This window comes from Chiloscyllium plagiosum, chromosome 26, assembly GCF_004010195.1.
Source record: "Chiloscyllium plagiosum isolate BGI_BamShark_2017 chromosome 26, ASM401019v2, whole genome shotgun sequence".
NCBI lineage: Eukaryota > Metazoa > Chordata > Chondrichthyes > Orectolobiformes > Hemiscylliidae > Chiloscyllium > Chiloscyllium plagiosum.
The window spans coordinates 28,975,323-28,995,532 of record NC_057735.1 but is presented as its reverse complement, the minus strand read 5'-3'; the positions used below and the strand labels follow the sequence as shown (position 1 = coordinate 28,995,532).

Sequence of the window (20,210 nt, the reverse complement as noted above, 5' to 3'; positions counted from 1 at the left end):
CGGAGGTGGGGCAAGTGGGGGGTGCGGGCGGAGGTGGGGAAATTGGGGGGAGTAGGTGGCGGTGGGAAAATGGGTTGGGTTCAGACGAGGAGTGGATGTACAGAACTGTAATGGAGGCTTTCTTGGAATGTCACAGTGTTTTGAGTCATCTTTGATTTCGGAATGAATGCGCAATTTGAGACCAAAAAAGTCTCAATACTTAGCCGTGCAGGAATGCAGATGGAACCTCAGATATGAATTAACAAAACTAAATTAGGGAGCTGAAACAAGGCTGGAAGAGTCACCGAACTTGGGTTAGGAAAATAAAATCTCTGGTTTAGAGGGCTGTTCTAAAATTGTAAATTACAACTGGGAAGAAAAAACAAGTGTACACCTTGGGATCCAAGAATCACTCTAGTTGATTCTGGGGAATTGAATGCCTGTGTAAAGGATATGATGCTGGAAAAGCACAGCAGGTCAGGCAGCATCCGAGGAGCAGGAGAATCTGATCTACTCTGATCTTCAGCATCTGCAGTCCTCACGTTTTCTCTTTGTAAAGGATATGTGGAACAAAGAGATTGTCCATTCTGTGCTTTAAAGTATAACTTGCTACAGTGTTTTTTTCAGTCATGTTTTTATGCTGCTGTTTTCTGTAAATGCTTTATAATGGAATCTTGACATAACATCCTTCTTAGTATTAACTAGAAATTTAAATTTCTTTTTAAAACTTGCATGTCTATGGGGATCACAGCAGAGATCATTTAGCTTTAATGTCTGTTCTGGCCCTTTGCTCACACGATGTGCAATTTTAAATATCCTGCTATCTTCTCTCTTTCTGCAACTTGACCTTCCTCTGATTCAAGCAACTGTTTGTTTTCCCTGAAAAGATACTTTCAAAAGTTGTTTGGGGGCAGATATTCACATGTAAAGGGATGGCTGGAAAATGGGAAGTATTCAAAAATGACATAATGAGAGTCCAGAGGCTGGTAGGTGTAGGGAATGCTGGATGACAAGGTTTTGATCAAGAAAAAGGAGGAGACATATGTAGGCATAGACAGCAGAGATTGAGTGAATCCCTAAATAGTATAAAGGTAGTAGGAGTATACTTTAGAGGGAAATCAGGAGGGTAAAAAGGAGGCATGAAATAGCTTTGGAAAAAGGATTAAGGAGAATCCAGAGGGATCTGACAAATACATTAAGGGCAAAAGGATAACTGGGGAGAGAATAGAGCTTCTTAAAGTTCAGCAAGGCTGCCTACATGTGGAACCGCAGGAGATGGAGGAGATAAGAAATGAGTATTTTGCATCACTGTTTATTGTGGAGAAGGATATGCAAGATATAGAATGTGAGGAAATAAATAGTGACATCTTGAAAAATGTCCAGATTACAGAAGAGGAGGTGCTGGCCATCTTAAAATACATAAATGCCTGGGTCATGATCAGGTGTACCCTAGAAGTGTGTGGGAAGCTAGGGAAGTGATTGCTGGACACCTTGCTGAGATATTTGTCATTGATAGCCATAGACAAGGTGCTGGAAGACGGGAGGTTGGCTACAGTGGTGCCACTATTTAAGAAAGGTGGTAAGGCTAAGCCAGGGAACTATAGACCGGTGAACCTGACATTGGTGGTGGGCAAATTGTTTGAGGGAATCCTGAGGGACAAGATTTACACTTATTTGGAAAGGCAAGAACTGATCACGGATAGTCAACATGGCTTTGTGCATGGGAAATCGTGTCTCCCTCTAACTTGATTGAGTTTTTTGAAGAAGTAACAAAGAGGATTGATGAGGACAGAATGGTGGACGTATTATATATGGACTTCAGTAAGGCATTCAACAAGGTCCCTCATGGTGGACTGGTTAGCAAGGTTAGATCTCACGGAATACAGGGAGAACTCACCATTTGGATTCAGAACTGCCTCAAAGGTACGGTGGTAGAGGGTTGCTTTACAGACTGGAGGCCTGTGACCAGTGGAGTGCCACAAATATCAGTGCTTGTCCTCTACTTCTTGTTATTTACATAAATGATTTGGATGCGAGCATAAGGGGTACAGTTCGTAAGTTTGCAGATGACACCAAAATTGGAGGTGTAAAGGGCAGCGAAGAAGGATATCTCAGATTACAACAGTATCTTGATCAGATGGGCCAATGGGCTGCGAAGTGGAAGATAGATTGTAATTCAGATAAATGTGAGGCGCTGCATCTTGGGAAAGCAGATCTTAGCAGGAATTGTACACTTTAGGTCCTAGAGAGTGTTGCTGAACAAAGTGACCTTGGAGTGCAGGTTCATAGCTCCTTGAAAGTGGAGTCGCAGATAGATAGGATAAGGTGTTTGGTATGCTTTCTTTTATTGGTCAGATTATTGAGTACAGGAGTAGGGAGGTCATGTAGGTTTACAAAATTATGAGGGGCATGGATAGAATAAATAGACAAAGTCTTTTCCCTGGGGTGGGGAAGACTAGAACTAGAGGGCATAGGTTTAGGGTGAGGGGGAAAGATAGAAAAGGAACCTAAGGGGCAACCTTTTCATGCAGAAGGTAGTACGTGTATGGAATGAGCTGCAAGAGGAAGTGGTGGAGGCTGGTACAATTGCAACATAGAAAAGACATTTGATAGGTATATGAATAGGAAGGGTTTGGAGCGATATGGGCTAGGTGCTTGCAGATGGGACTAGATTGGTTTAGGATATCAGGTCGGCATGGACGGGTTGGACTGAAGGATCTGTTTCCATGCTGTACATCTCTGTGATTCTATATAAAAGCCTGTCATTTGCCAATGCAGCGTTGAATGATTTCTTTCTTTGTTACTTCAGGTTTACCTGTTCTTTAAATACTTTGAGACCTAACCACCACAAATCTTCCTCAGATAGAAAATTCCAGGGGAATAATTCCTTTGCATCTCAGTTTTAAATGAATGTCCCCTTATTCTATCTAGTCTCCTAGTGAGTGGAAATCTCTTTTTAATATTTGCCTTGTCAAACTCCCTCAGAATCTTGTTTCAGTAAGATCACCAATCATTATTCTGAACTGTAGTAAATAAAGGTATAATCTGAATAGCTGTTGTTGATAAGCCAACCCAGTCATCCTCGGAATCAATTGAGTGAATCTTCAATGCCAGTTTATCCCTTTTCAAACACGCAACCAAAACTGTACATAAATACTCCAGGTGTGGCCTCACCAGCACCTGGACAGTTGTTTAGATTAGATTAGATTAGATTAGATTCCCTACAGTGTGGAAGCAGGCCCTTCGGCCTAACCAGTCCATACCGACCCTCCGAAGAGTAACCCACCCAGACCCATTTCCCTCTGACTATGAGCAATTTGGCATGGCCAATTCACCTGGCCTGCACATATTTGGACTGTGGAAAGAAACCGGAGCACCTGGAGGAAACCCACACAGACAGGGGGAGAATGTGCAAACCACAGACAGTCGCCCGAGGCTGGAATTGAACCTGGGGGCACTGGTGCTATGAGGCAGCAGTGCTAACCACTGAGCCACCGTGCCAGAACTTCTCAAATTAGGTACCAGGACCCCAAATTAGCTGAGATTTTGGGCCATGAGCTCTGAGGTAGCAATGGTCAATGTGGAGTTTGACTCCCCTTCTGCCCCCCCCTCACCCCCTCCAACTCTCACAGGTATATGCTTCTGCCTCACTACCTACCACTCTCATCGTTCTCACCAAAGAATGCCAGCATTTTCAAACTTCAACTGGGGTCACAGTAGGCAAGAGCTTGGGAAGCGCCACAAAAGAGAAACTGAAGGCCTTTTCCTGAGAACAGAAAAGATTAAAATGACAGTTGACAGATCTGTTCCAAATTACGAGGGTTAGGCAACATGCATTATGGAAAACATGACAGGAGTTTCTTCCTTTTAAACTCCAATCCCTGGTAATAAAGGCCAAAATTACACTGGCCTCTTTAATCACTTGCTGCACCTGCATGTTAACTTTTTGTGACATGCACAAGAACACCCAGATCCCTGTGTGCTGCATTTTCTTTGAAGACCATTTAAATAATGGTCTGCCTTTTGATTGTTCCTCCCAAAGTGCATGACTCTTACTTTCCCATATTAAATCCCATTTGCCAAGTTTCTGCCCACTCGTTCAAACTACCCAGATTGTTTTGCAGATTTCTTATATCCTTATCATAACATGTCCTCCCACCTATTTTTCTATCATCAGCAAATTTGGATACAATGTACTCTGCCCTCTCCGTCAAGCAATTAATATAGATGTAACTAATTGAGGTTCTAGGATTGATACTTGTTGTAAATCACTATATCTTTTTTGAAAAAAGACTCATTTATCCCAATTCTCTTCTGGGTGTTAAACAGTCCTCGCTCTGCTAATACATTGCTTTGAATACTGAGTTCCAATTTTCTGCAAAGTCTTTATGTGGCACCTTGTCAAATGATTCCTGAAAATTTAATACATCTGCTGGTCTCCCATTATGAACTTGTTATGTCCTCAAAGAATTCTAGCCAATTTGTTAAACATGATTTCCCACACTCGAACAAATTTGACTCTTTGACCACATTAAGCTTTCCTAAATGTCCCACTATTTCTTTCTTAATGAATTCTAACAATTTCCTTGTCCTAGATGTTCGGTGAACTAATGTATATTTTTCTGTTTTCGCTTTCCCTTTTTAAGCAGGAGAGTCACATTAGCAGTTTTTCAATTAGCTGGAGCCCTACCCAAATATCTAGTGAGTCTCTGGATTATTTTGCCAAATGCCTCCACTGTCTTTAGCAGCCACTTTCTTTAAAACTCTTGAATGTAAGCCATCAGGTCCTGGCGACTTGTCTCCCCTTAGTGCTATTAGTTTATCAAATACTTTGTCCCTTGTGAAAGAGACTGTTACAGACATTTTCCAATCATCCTGTTCAGAGATGCATCTTTGGAGCAGGTGGGACTTGGATCCAGGATACTCAGAAGTAAGGGCAGTGTCACTGTGCCACATGAGCCCTGAAAGAGACTGTTACAAGATCTTTCCTAACATTAGCACCTTGCTTGCTTGACTCTTATCAATACATTAGCAGATGTTTCTGATGGCCGTTGAGAAAAATTAATAAGTTGAGGCACAGACTACTGCATGGACATTCTAATTTACTACCTTTCAATATAGTTGCTTAGATTGCAGTTGGAGCTACTTTGAAAATGCAATGCCTCGTAACATTTTTCCTTGTCTATACTTAATGTTTCTGAAATATGGTGATCTTATTGTAAAAATATTATCTAACATTTATATTTAATTTTGCTAGCTGACTCCAGAAGCCAAAATGTGTACATCTGGTGGACTTAGTCAAGGTGTTCTTTTTGTTGTTCTGTGATTTCTAACATTGATTCTGTCCCAACTAGCTTAACTTTGTTTTGTGGAACAAGAGCAGTGAAATGTTACAATGTTAATGTTCTGATATTTGGACCATCATGAGAACCTAGGAACTAGCAAACTAATAGTCTGTTTTTCATTCCCAAGTAAAACAGTGGGAGTAGCAAGAATGACCGTCTAGCTGAAGTCTGACTTTCTTATTATTATGAATAATGGCTTATAATTTATCATTTGGCCTTTTACAATTTCAACAAATTCCTTTGAGCGAACAGAACCTGAGTTGCAAACAGCTTTGTAACTACCGTTTGTCTTTGTTCAATTTCTGAGCTTCAGACACTTGGCGAAGAAATGATCCTATTCTCCACAAGTATTATATTTCTGATCTCAAGCAGAACGGATATCCTTGTTTCTAGTTTGACATTTTCAGCATTTTTTTGCAATCCATTTCAGGAGAACGGTATTTCAGACGCCCTAGGGTTTTTGGATTGCAAGTCACTTTTTTTCTCTGCTGAAATTGCATGTTTCTTCACTAATTTATTTCTTTCAGTATCTTGCTGTCAATTCCCCAGTTATTGTAAAGTCAATGTTAACTTTTTGGTTCTTAGAAAACTACTTCTCTGCTGTTTATATTTGTTTCTCTGTATCCCAATAACTATTGTATTTGACGATCTTAGCATTTGGAATCTTGGTGGAAAGAAAGTATGTGGACTATTTACCACCATGGTTTCATCCTAATTTTAATTGTTTCCAATTGCTCACTGGGTTACCTACTGTCTCTTCCAGTTTTATTTGGTAATGGTACATATTGCATAGCGCAATTAAATTCCACAGTGGCTGCATTTCTGTGCCAGAATTTTTAATTTCCTTCTTTAATTAAGTTTCAATTAACACAGTATCAAAATGGTACAGAATCTGTGTATTTGATCAGTTTAGAGAATTCAGTTGAAAAACAAGTGGAGCTATAAAAAGCTGGCTTTTTAAAAATTTCAAATGCATGTTGTCCTGTATCTTCTTTACAATTTACCAAAAAATTCACTGCAGTACTTTGAATTTAAAACTACATAATGTATACTATTTTGATCAGTTAACAATGGAAAGGATTTCATAGCTTAAAAGACTTGGACTTACTGTTCACTTATTTTAACTAAATGCAGTTGTTAACTAATGGGAGTTATGAAAGCCTGGTAATTATTGGAGTTTGACAGTCTAAATCCAACGATAGGGGCGACAAAGTGACTCAGTGGATAGCAGTGCTGCCTCACAGTACCAGATACCTGGGTTCGATTCCAGCCTTGGCCAACTGTCTGTGTGGAGTTTGCACATTCTCCCTGTGTCAGCGTGGGTTTCCTCTGGGTGCTCCCATTTCCTCCTACAGTCCAAAGATATGTAGGTTAGGTGAATTGGCCATGCTAAATTGCATCATATTTAGGGATGTGTAGGCTAGGTGCATTAGTCAAAGGAAGTGTAGAGTAGTACAGGAATAGGTTTGGGTAGGTTACTCTTTGGCAAGTCTGTGTTGAACTTTTGGGCAAATGACCTATTTTCACACTGTAGGGATTCTGTGATATTTATGATATATTTGTGAACTTGAATATAGAAATGTAGCTAACATACAGGCTCTCAGCAGAAAAAAACACATGATTGGGAGCTGCCAGATTGTATTAAAAAATAAAATTACCAGATGGTCCACTAACACATTTCAGGGAGAAACATGCAAGCTGTATCTGGTCTGGTCTGTGAGATTCCAGATGGTGTTTGATTGTTACTGTTGGGTAGCCAGGGATGGACAATAAATATAGCCCTGCCAGTGGATGCAGACAATATAGCATTATTGATTCCCTGTTAATGAAAGGGACTAGCTGCCTTAAATTTCAAAAGCAGTGAGTTAGATGAACAATCAGTCAACGTTTAGGTTGATATGTTGGAAATATTCACTAGCACACGGGTATAAGGACTACTGTGGAAATTTTAGCATCTACCTAAATACTCGGAACAATCAGACTTGTTAATGTCTCAATTGAACGATGATCAGACAGTGCAGCAATACCACAGTATTGCTCTGAAGTATCGGCCTAGATTTATGAGCAGCATACTTGTTTATATTTTTAACTTCCTGCCAATTCTGCGTTCACTTTTTATCTGAAATTTTTATCTGATCATCCTTTTAAGTTGAGAAACAAACTTGCCTTTATGTATGACCTTTGCTGTAGTGTCTAATGTTCCAGTCTGGAGAACCTTGAACAAGAAGCCATAACTCAAGGTCAAAATGAGAATTTCTCCACTTGAGAGAATTGTGAAATTTTGGAATTCCTCTGCCCCAGAGTTATGAAGACTTAGTTATTGAAATATTCAAGGCTTACATCACTAGAGTTTTCAACTCTAAAGGGAATAAAGAGATAAGACAATCAGTCAGGAAAGTTGAGTTAATACGACCATAAGAGCAGAAGTAGGCCATTCAGCTCAGAGTCTGCAATGTCAGTTCAGGAGATCATGGCTGAACCGATAATTGACAGCTGCACGTTCCTTCCTTTTCCACATAATGTGAATTCTCTCACTAATTAAAACATCTCTCAGCCTTGAATGTATTTAATGATTCAGCCTCAACAGCTCTGTGGTTTAAAAAAAGAATTCCACAGATTCACAACTTTGTGAGAGCATTCCTCCTAATCTCTCTTAAATGTGTGACCTCTTATTCTGAGTTGTGTCCTTAACTCTCCCACAAGAAGAAACAATATTTCGACATCTTAGAACATAGAACTTGTCCTGCCAAGTCCTCTAATGTGGGGCAGACAAGCTTTGAGCTTATTCGTTGGTGGAGCAATTTTGGGGCCATGTAGCAAATTGCTCCTAAGGTAGCTCTAGGATAATGCACATTTTGGCAGCGCGATTTGGCTGTAATGTCACTGAAGAATTAAGGAATGGTATTTTCAAGAATGCTTACCTCTGTTCGCAATAGCATGATTCCAACGGGGATTGGTTTGCGTGCTTCATTCTACTTATGTGCTGATATCGGTGCCATTCCGCACATTTGTGATGTGTACTATTCTGCACATGCGCTGATGTCCACATCGAAGTCTCCGTGCTATTCAGCGCATGCGCAATGTCAACGCCGGTTTTCATGCCATTCTGCACATTCATCGATGTGAGCTGCTGGACAGAGCAGCTTTCTGAGAGAGGTACTTTGCAGAGAGCAGCTTTCTTATATTGTTAAGTATTAAGTAATAGTGTTAAATTTATTTTTGTTTTGTTAATCAATATGATTTTAACCTTCATTCAGGCTATGCTATACTTCTCATTAGACTTTTGGGTGATTTTTGAGCAATTGTGTTATTTTTGCTGGTCTACCCTAAGGCCACTTTTCCCATAGGCCCCATTATTTCTATTAAGTGAGGTTTCGCTGGAACCCAACTACGGCTTTATAGGAGAACTACCTGTATTTGAGTCTTTTAGTCAAACGTCTCAACTTGCTTCCCTCAAGCTTAAGTTAAAAAGGACATGAAATATTAAATGAGCTGAATAAAATCCTAGCTAAAGGTGTAACTTTGAAAAGGATTGTAAAGTATGAAGTGAGTTCAAAATGTTAATGTTGGGTCTAAGCAGTTGAAGGCATTGCATACAATCATTTGTTTTTGAAAGTGGTGCATTATAGCATTAATTCAAAAGAATAAAGTGGAAAGGTGGAAAGTTGTAGAGCTGGTTGAATTAGAGTTGGAAATGGATGGGGTAATGAAGGTACTTTAAAACAAGTCTAGAATTTTTAATTTTGAGATGACAGGGTTAAGGTCTAATGTGAAAAAGTGAGGAGATTGGGAAGATTGATAACTAGTGCAGGATAGGATACAGGAACCAGAATTTGGAATAAATTGAAGATTGCAGTATTCCAGGAAAACACTGGCAGAACTGGTTTTGAGGTGAGAATAGAAGACTATTTTAAGAGTTTTATGGGCTGAGGAAAAAGATGGAAACGCTAGTCTTACACAGTTGGAAGGAAACTTCAATTATGGAAATTGTATGATATAGGATTGGAAAATGAGCTTGAAGTTAGAAAAGTTTGGATCACTGTACAATGACCAAAGAGGGGAAACATTAGTGGCAGTGCTCTGCGTTGCATGAAAAAGGTTAAAAAAAACTCCTTAGCCTTGTTAATGCTTTGTCAAAAAGATTGTGTGTGAGGGGACAGATAAATCTGATGTCGTCGTCATACATAAGGCAATTGATTCCATGTTGCTGGTTGCAGTTATAAAGCACGTATTTGAGAATAAGGAGATCTCAACAGTAGATTAAATCTGTGATTATGTAGAAGAAATTGAGCCCAATATTCGTAATTCTGAGCTCACTATTTTACTAAATAGGCAATACTGTTAGTTAAATAAATCATTTAGGAGTGAGAATCTTGAGCTTGAGGGGCCAAGGTTGCGACTATGTATCATGATTGTGTGATTTTATCTTGCTGAATTTAGGTTAGTAGGGTCTGCCAGTCACTATTTTTGAGTATCCCTCACTCTAAATTGATATCACTCTTTCCACCTTCTATCTTGCAAATCGCGAACTTATTCCTGAGTAGCAAAATCTCTCTCTCTCTCTCTGTCTTCCTGGCTACATCCTTGTGCCAATTTCTGCCCATCTCAATGGAAATTCACCAGATAATCAGGCTGGCTGTTAGATGGAAATTTGGTTTAAAGAAGAAAATAAGCTTCCAGATTTCCTACCTGAGACCCCTTCCTGTCTTCGTGGAAATATTTGGGCCAGAGATCCCTAAAGGATTTGTCTACCACCATTAGCTTTCATGATTTTTGACTTTTTGTAATATTTGTTTAAACATTTTGTGTTTAGATTGCAGATCCAGAGAAATGTGACCGGATGTATGAAAGTTTAGCCAGAATTAATTCTGGTTATTACAAAAACAAGGTATTGATGCTTTGACATCTTTGTCCTTCCTCTTGTATTTGCACATGAACCATATTGCTGAATCAAAATGGGCTAAGACAAGCATTCCATTCTAGAAGCTCAACTCGACAGAAATCGGCTTAGATTGAAATAATTAGAGGGAGAAAGAAGAGCAGTTGGATGGAATATCCCAAATCTGGATGACTAAAATGAAAAGTTGTTGAAACCCAATACTTTTCAGAAACTTCAATTCTTGTCACAACATATCAAATTCTTAAGCATTTTGTTTTGTTTGCTATGATGGTAAATATCCCAGTGTCCTAGATGCAAACATCTTCCACTGATCGATGAATGACTGTGATGAAGGTACAGGGTCAGAAGTGGCGATATACAATGGGCAATGGTCAGCACCATTCGAGACTGCTCAGATAAAAGACATGGACCACATCCAGATTTGGCGTGGCATGTAACATTCACACCAAATGTCAGGCAATGACTATCTCAAACAGGAGAGACTCTTAGCTGTCAAGTTTGGATATTTAACAATGTCATTATTGAATCCCCCACTACTAACAACCCCAACCATTAAGCAGAAATTGAACAGGCCGAGCCTTGTAAGTACTGTGGTTACAAGAACAGGTCAGAGGTTAGGAATCCTGTATAGGCAGATAAAAAGAAGTAGGAGCAGGTGTAGGCCTTTTGGTCCCTCAAGCCTTCTCCGCCATTCATTAAGACAACCTAACTGTCCACAACGTACCTCCTGATTCCTCAAAGCCTGTCCACCATCTGCAAGGTACAAGTGAGGAGTATGAATAGTCTTACTTGCCTGAATGAATACAGTCCTAGCAACACAAACTCTACATCATCCAGGATAAAGCAGACTGCTTAACTAGCCTTATGTCTCGTCCCTCCATCACTGAAGCTCAGTAGCAACAGTGTGTATCAGCTAGAAGATGCATGGCAGAAATTTACCAAAGCTGTTTAAGCAGTGCCATTCAAAACCTTGACCACTTCCATCTAGATGCATGGGAATGCCACCACTTGCAGGTTTCCCTCCAAGCCTTTCACTATTCTGATTTGGATATATATTGCCATTCCTTCAGTGTCATTTGGTTAACATCGTGGAACTCTGACTAATAGCATTGTTTGTGTATCTACATCAAATGGACTGCAGTAGTTCAAGGCAACTCACAACCAGCTTCTCATGGACAACAAATGCTGGTCCATTGAGCAATACTCTCATCCCATGAATGAAGTAAAATAACCATGCCAAGTGTACATTGAAATTAACAGAAAATATTTGGATAGTTATCCGTGCTAAAGACTGTACTAGCTTGTGCTTGAATGAAGTTTAACAAGAATTTTTCAAAGAGAATAGATATTCAATGAATACTAGAGTCAAGATTAGAGTGGTGCTGGAAAAGCACAGCAGGTCAGGCAGCATCTAAGGAGCTTCATTCCTGATGAAGGGTTCCTGCCCGAAAACTCTATTTTCCTGCACATCGGATGCATTTCTAGCACCACTCTAATCTCCAGCATTTGCAGTCTTTACTTTCACTTTCAGTGAATACTAGTATAAGCTGATCACTTATTTCTGAAACAATTCCATTGCAATAATTCTGAGTACAGTTGAGTTTGATTAGGTTTGGCAAGCAATTTAATTATAGCCTGTAATTATCAATTTGTTTGCTCCCTGAAGGTTGTTTGTATCAGAACTGTCTTCTGTACACATGCAGCCCATGAAAATTGAACTTTTTGCAGTATTCTTTCCAAAGATATCCAAAGTCAGTTATGTCCAAATTCTGAATATCACAGGGCATCGGGATGCTTTTGTCCAAATGCGCATAAACAAATAATTTTAAATGTAGTAACTTATTTCTTTTCAGTACCCTCGTCTCAGAAACACAAGCTTTACTGGTGTAACGGTGGAAGAGTGCCGAATGGTTCTTGCAACAGGTAACTGCTCCAGACTTTATACTATTTGATAGAAGATTCCTGCCTTTAAAATATCAGAGCAAGTTAAAAGTAATATTGTGCACATTGCATATGATAGCATATGACGAGTTAGGCTTTTCATTCAGCTGGTCTCTTGCCCTGAACTAATTGTATGTTGGAATTGTGTACCAGAAACTTGAGGTTCAGGTATCTTTAATATTAGTTCTTGTGTGGGGTGTGGACGTGGAGAAATTGACCTTATGAACCACTGTAGTCTTGGAGTGTAGGAACACCCTTGGTGCTATTAGGAAGTACATTCAAGAAGTTTGATGCTGCAGCAGTGAGGGAACAGTGATCATTTCAGGATGATGTATAACTTGGAGGAGAACTGGCAGATTTTTTGTTTGCTTTTTTTGTGGCATGTAGGGGTTACTGGCTGTGCCAGTATTTATTGCCCACCCTAATTGCTCTTGAAAAGGTGGCGGTGATGAAGTGCTGCAGTGTATGTAGGTACACCCACAATGTAGTTGGGAGAGAATTCCAAAATTTTTAACCAGCAGGACTGATGGGTACATATATACACTTCAAAGTCAGAATGGTGAGAGCTTGGAGGGGAACTTGTAAGTGGTTTTGCTTCCAAGTACACCTGCCATCTTTCTTCCTTTTCTGGTAGTGTTCAAAAGTTTAGAAAGCGCTATTTAAGAAGCCTTGCTAATCTTACAGATGGCCCACACTGCTACTGAGCTGTGATGGTAGAGGGACTGGATGTTTGTAGATGTGGGATCAATTAAATGACTGCTTTATCCGGGATAGTGTCAAGCATTTTGAGTGTTGATGGAGCTGCACTCATCCAGGCAAGAGGAGAGTTTTCCATCATACTCGGGACCTGGGCAGTCTTTGGGGAATAAAGTGAGTTACTCCCTATAGAATTCTTAGCCACAACATTCATATGGCTAGACCAGTTCATTGTCTGGTCATTGGTAAATCTCAGAATATTTATAGTGGTGAATTCAGTGACAGTACTGCCAATGAACATCAAACGATGATGGTTACATTCTCTCTTGTTTGAAATGGTGATTGCTTGGTAGCTGTGTGGTACAAATTATACTTGTAACTCCAGATCTTGCTGGATTTGAACATGGACTGTTTCGGTATCTAAGGAGCTGTGGATGGTGCTGAAATTATGCAGTCATCGACAAATATCCCCAGTTCTGATCTTAAGGTTCATGTATCAGTTGAAGAATATTTGGACGCTCATCTGAGGAATGCCTGCAAAGATGTCTTGGCGCTGAATTGACTGACCTCTAACAGCGTCAACCATCTTCCTTTAGGCGAGGTATGACTCCTTTAGGCTAGCTTGGGTGCCCTGATGCCACACTTGGTCACATGTGACCAATATGCCAAGGGCAGTTCATCTCACTGCAGCTTTGGAATTAAATTATTTTGTTCACATTTGTAACAAGGTTGTAATGAGGTCGGGAAGATGAGGCTCTCTAACAGAACTCAAATCGAGTGTCAATGAGCAGGTTATTGCAAAGCAAGTATTGCTCGCTAGTGTTGTCGATGACCTTTCTGTTACTTTGATCGAGAGCATGCTGATTTGGTGGGTGGGTGGAGTTACTGTCAGGATTGAATTTGTCATGCATTTTGTGTCCAGGTTGTAACTGGCCATTTTTCCACTTTGGGTAGATGCCAGTGTTGCTCTCCTGAAATAGTTTGGCTTGGATCATAATGTGTTCTGGGGCACATTTCTTCAGTACTGTTCCTGGAATCTGTCAGGGCCAGTATCCAGTACCTCCAACTGTTTTGTGATACCATGTGGAGTAGCCAATAACAAATGGCCACAGAGAATGGTAAAAACCAAGGTCCCAAAATTTCAGGGGAGCCATTTACAACCAGCCTAAGGGTTGTGTATTGGAGAAGTTTCAATCAGATTTCCAGGCATCTTGACTTCTAGCCAGTGCCTGAAACTGTGCTTCCTGCACATCCTCAGCATAGCAATAGTTGAAGGATGTTGATGCAAGCTCATTGAATGGTTTTAACCAACCTCATCAGGCCATTGGCCAGTGAAGACTCAGCTGAGGATGGTGCAGCAAGCTGAGAAGATCCACCTCATTTGTGAAACTTATCTACGTGAAAGAGACCCATCCATATATCAGTGATGAAAAAGATTTCAACAGCCTGGAAATTCTCACATGGTGTTTTTTTAACAAGGAAAATTTTGTTAATAAAACAGTTGAGTCACAAATTGAATTGTGTCCCTTTGTCTGCCTCACCAACAGGAGTGCTTGGGTAAAGTATTTTTCATACATAAACTGATAGAAGTCCAAAGCATAAACAACAGTGTTGTTCATGGGGGATTCACTTTTGGTTGTGCCATTGAATGCGAAGCCTCCTAGATAGACAAATGAGCAAGTGTCTTAGTAATTAAAAGGGCCTGTTGGTTTAACTACAAGTAAATATTGTTACTCTGAATGCTGCAGTACTCATGATGCTGCATTTGGGGCAACTGAAGTTTTAGAGGAGAGGCATCTTAGTCCTAGATTTCTCTTCTTGCACATGCAAACTGACTGAGCGTTTCAGCCATTGATGCTGAATGTCTCAGCTGGAGTTCTTACCTATATGAAGTGTGGTGCACTCCTGGATCAAAATTTATGTACCAATACCACCATCAATTTGAATGGGTTGCTGATGTAATTAATTGCGACATGACTCCAGTAAAGATTCAAGAATATAATAAATGTCAGGTTTCTGGCATAAATTAATCACTATATTTATAAACCAATATTTAAGTTGGTGGGGAATGAATGTTTATAGAATAAATTAAATTGGAGTATACATTCAGTTTTTGTGAAAATTTGAGATTTGAATTAAAGTCTTTGAAAATAAAGCACGTTTAGGCAATGTTTGTGAAGATGCATACAAGTCCTCTTCAATGTTCAAAATTCTTCACTGGACTGCCCCCATCTCCAATTATTCCAATTTGCATTAAGTAAGTTTTCAAAGACTTATGTGTTTGACATGAGCTGAGTTTAAACACTTCTGGTTAGATTTTCTTCATAGTGTAAATTGTAAATTTTTGCTCACAATTTTAATAGATTCTAATTTCATTGCGCCATATTAAAGAAATGCAATACTTACACAACTGACTCAGTTTTTTGATTAGATTAGATTAGATTCCCTACAGTGTGGAAACAGGCCCTTTGCCCCAGCAAGTACACACCGAGCCTCTGAAGAGTAACCCCCCCCCCAACAGATCCATTTCTCTCTGACTAATGCACCTAACACTATGGAAAATTTAGCATGGCCAATTCACCTGACCTGCGCATTTTTGGACTGTGGGAGGAAACCCACGCAGACACGGGGAGAATGTCTGTGTGGAGTTTGCACAGTCGCCCAAGGCTGGAATTTTACCAGGATCCCTGGTGCAGTTGATAAGTTAATATACAAGAACTGGGTTCATTTCCTGGTCTGTGCCAAATTAATTGACTGTATGGAATGAGCTGCCAGAGGATGTGGTGGAGGCTGGTACAATTGCAACATTTAAGAGGCATTTGGATAGGTATATGAATAGGAAGGGTTTGGAGGGATGTGGGCTAGGTGCTGGCAGGTGGGACAAGATTGGGTTGGGATGTCTAGTTGGCATGGCTGGGTTGGGCCGAAGGGTCTGTTTCCATGCTGTACATCTCTGACTGTATACACGATGCTATTTAGGTTGGTGTTATTGACTAAATATGCTCGTCACAAGATAACCAGACAGCAATACTTTGTCGGTTCTTCTTTTATTCTTTGTAGATAACATGAAACAAATGGAAGAAATGAAGAAAGGTATGTGGAAAAAGATAAGAGAGATGTTCACGGGCAAGCCAGAAGATGCCACCAAGGAATATGTCTAATAGTTGTACGTTGGAAACATTAATGCCTAATCTTATTTTCTGCAATTTCTAAATAATAAATATCTCATTTCTAGGTAGACCTTTTTTATAATTGTGTAGATGTTTATGGAAATAAAATGTTAAATTAATAAAAAATTGTTAAAAATATATATTTGGATGACTGAATTATATTTGGTACATTTTCTAAAATCTGATTCTGAATCCAGATTAATTTGTGAAGTTTAAAAATGTTGCCATATTCAAGTTTCCCAAGTAATGGAAACATTTTTAAAAATCCACAAAACATAGAATAATCTTTGTGATAATGTACTGAGCACAGAATTGAACTTTTTGAACTTCAAAATTTTGATAAATGTGCAACTAAGCTAATTACTGACCACACCATTTTAACATCTCATACCCTACACCACAGAATTCTGCAGTTTGCCCAACCTGTTTATTTGACTAATTTGGTAAGCAAATTCTAAGCAATGTCTAACATCAAAACCTTGGTATCCAGCGCTGTCAAGATTTATATTTCTTGTTTCCAAAATTGTTTTGTGTTTAAAGCATGTAAAAGAGTAATTGTAACTTCAGCTTCTTCTGCAGAGAAATGTAGGCATTTTTTGTAAATGTAACTAATGCTGCTGTTGGATCAGGGTAATTAATACAAGTAATTTACTGGGTAATAGTTGCACCTGCTGGTCATTGACTATTTCGAAGCATATTGATGATGGTGTTCTTGAGGGTGGACCAGAAGCTATTGGGATCCTGTGACTCGGTGTCACCAAGGATCGCTAGGTTTGTGGAGAAGAGTTGGTTGTATGAGGCTATTTTCTCCAGGTCTTTGACTGCAGAAAATTATCAGCCTCCGCTGTCTTCAAGCCAAAATCAGAGTCGTCCCAACCAGTGCAATCGAGCTGCAATATGCAGATGATGCTTATGTATGTGCAATCTCGGAGGCTGTACTCCAGGCCATCTTTACTTTTACAGAGGCATACAAAAGCATAGGTCTCACCCTGAACATCTGCAAGACAAAGGTCCTCTACCAACCTGGCCAAGAATTGTGGAGTAGATCCTAATCACCAAAGACCATAGGGAGGCCTGAGAGAACATTGAACACCTTCACTATCTTAGCAATGCCCTGTCAGCCAAAGCAGCTATTGATGAAGAGTCATGGATTTGTACAGCACGGAAACAGACCCTTCAGTCCAACTCGTCCATGCTGACCAGGTATCTCAACCTAATCTAGTCCCATTTGCCATCGCTTAGGCCATATCCCTCTAAACCCTTCCAATCATGTACCCATTCAGATGCCTTTTAAATGTTGCAATTGTACCATCCTCCACCAGTTCCTCTGGCAGCACATTCCATACACTCACCACCCTTAGCATGGAAAAAGTTACCCCTTAGGTCCCTGTTATATCTTTCCCCTCTCATCCTAAACTTATGCCCTCTGGTTCTGGACCACCCCACCCCAGGGAAAAGATTTTGTCTATTTATCTCATCCATGCCCCTCATGATTTTATAAATCTCAACGAGGTAACTCCTCAACCTTCGCGCTCAAGGGAAAACGGCCCCAGCCTATTCAGCCTCTCCCAATAGACCAAATCCTCCAATCCTGGCAACATCCTTGTAAATATTTTCTGAGCCCTTTCAAGTTTCGCAACATCCTTCGGATGGGAAGGAGAACAGAATTGCACGCAATATTCCAACAGTGGCCTAACCAATGTCCTGTACAGTCACAACTCTGACCAATAAAGGAAAGCATTCCAAACACCACCTTCACTATCCTATCTACTCGCGACTCCACTTTCAAGGAGCTATGAACCTGCACTCCAAGGTCTCTTTGTTCAGCAACACTCCCTAGGACCTTAGCATTAAGTGTGTAAGTCTTGCTAAGATTTGCTTTCCCAAAATGCAGCATCTCTAACTTATCTCAATTAAACTCCTTCTGCTACTCTTCAGCCCATTGGCCCATCTGATCAAGATCCTGTTGTAATATGAGGTAACCTTCTTTGCTGTCGACTACACCTCCAATTTTGGTGTCATCTGCAAGCTTACTAACTATACCTCCTATGTTCATATCCAAATCACTTGTATAAATGACAAAAAGTAGTGGACCCAGCACCGATCCTTGTGGCACTCCACTGGTCACAGGCCTCCAGTCTGAAAAACTACCCTGCACCACCACCTCTGCCTTCTTTCTTTGACCTTCAGCCAGTTTTGTATCCAAATGGCTAGTTCTCCCTGTATTCTGAGAGATCTAATCTTGCTAACCAGTCTCCTTACCTTTTTAAATAAGTGTAAATCCTGTCCCTCATGATTCCCTCTTAACAACTTGCCCACCACCGACATAGGCTCACTGATCTATAGTTCCCTGGCTTGTCCTTACCTCCTTTAAATAATGGTATCACGTGAGCCAACCTCCAGTCTTCAGGCACCTCACCAGTGACTATTGATGATACAAATATCTTAGCAAAAGGCCTAGCTAGCTATCAGTTCCCTAGCTTACCACAGAGTTCGAGAGTGTGGGCGGCACGGTGGCACAGTGGTTAGCACTGCTGCCTCACAGCGCCAGAGACCCGGGTTCAATTCCCGACTCAGGCGACTGACTGTGTGTAGTTTGCACGTTCTACCCGTGTCTGCGTGGGTTTCCTCCGGGTGCTCCGGTTTCCTCCCACAGTCCAAAGATGTGCAGGTTAGGTGATTTGGCCATGCTAAATTGCCTTTAGTGTTAGGTAATAAGGGGTAAATGTAGGGGTATGGATGGGTTGCGCTTCGGTGGGTCGGTGTGGACTTGTTGGGCCGAAGGGCCTGTTTCCACACTGTAAGTAATCTAATCTAATCTAATCTAATCTAATCTAAAGTACACCTGATCAGGTCATGGGGCTTTATCCACCGTTATGTGTTTCAAGACATCTAGCACTTCCTCTGTAATATGGACATTTTTCAAGATGTCACCATCTATTTCCCCACCTTCTATATCTTCCATGTCCTTCTCCACTGTAAAAACTAATGCAAAATGCTTGTTTAGTATCTCCCCATCTCCTGCTGCTCCACACAAAGGCCACCTTACTGATCTTTGAAGGGCCCTATTCGCTCCCTAAGTTACCCTTTTGTCCTTAATGTATTTGTAAAAGCCCTTTGGATGCTCCTTAATTGTATTTGCCCAAGCTATCTCACATCCCCTTTTGGATATCCTGATTTTCTTAAGTATACTCCTACTGCCTTTATAGTCTTCTAAGGAATCACTCACTCTCTCCTGTCAATACCTGACATATGCTACCTTTTTCTTAACCAAACCCTCAACTTCTCTGGTCATCTAGCATTCCCGACACCTACCAGCCTTTCATCCTAACAGGGATATACTGTCTCTGGACTCTCATTTTCTCATTTCTGAAGGCTCCCCATTTTCCAGCCGTCTCTTTATCTGTGAACATCTGCACCCACTCAGCTTTTGAAAGTTCTTGCCTAATACCATCAAAATTAGCCTTCTTCCAATTTAGAACTTCCTTCTGTTAGATCTGGTCTATTCTTTTCCATCACTATTTTGAAACTAATAGAATTATGGTTGCTGGCCCCAAAGTGCTCCCCCACTGACATCTCAGTCACCTGACCTGCTTTATTTCCCAAGAGTAGGTCAAGTTTTGCACCTTCTCTAGTGGATACATCCACATACTAACTCAGAAAACTTTGTTGTACACTCTTAACAAGTTCCTCTCCATCTAAACCATTAACACTATGCCAATAAAAACATATTGGAGAGGGTGGACGCTAGGAAATTGTATCCGTTAGGCGAGGAGACTAGAACCCGTGGACACAGCCTTAGAATTAGAGGGGGTAAATTCAGAACAGAAATGCGGAGACATTTCTTCAGCCAGAGAGTGGTGGGCCTGTGGAATTCATTGCCGCAGAGTGCAGTGGAGGCTGGGACACTAAATGTCTTCAAGGCAGAAATTGATAAATTCTTGATGTCACAAGGAATTAAGGGCTACGGGGAGAATGTGGGTGAGTGGAGTTGAAATGCCCATCAACCATGATTGAATGGCGGAGTGGACTCGATGGGCCGAATGGCTTTACTTGCGCTCCTATGTCTTATGGTCTTATATAATCAAGAAAGAACCCACTCTACTCACTATTGTAGATTTACAGCAAGGCTATACTTAAAACTATTTATTTATCTGTTTCTGTGCTGTGACCTCTCCC

At 40.5% G+C, this 20,210-nt stretch overlaps 1 protein-coding gene across 1 annotated transcript in view; it reads left to right on the top strand.

The window, feature by feature from the left end:
• The window catches only part of LOC122563222 (ubiquinol-cytochrome-c reductase complex assembly factor 2), a 17,195-nt gene extending 1,024 nt beyond the window's left edge, over positions 1-16,171 (top strand). The window contains exons 2-4 of the mRNA XM_043716800.1: positions 10,138-10,212; positions 12,078-12,147; positions 15,922-16,171. Of these exons, the coding sequence (XP_043572735.1) occupies positions 10,138-10,212; positions 12,078-12,147; positions 15,922-16,022 (246 nt within the window). The 3' untranslated portion in view covers positions 16,023-16,171. The remainder of the gene's footprint in view (positions 1-10,137; positions 10,213-12,077; positions 12,148-15,921) is intronic.
• The last annotated feature ends 4,039 nt before the right edge of the window (positions 16,172-20,210 follow it).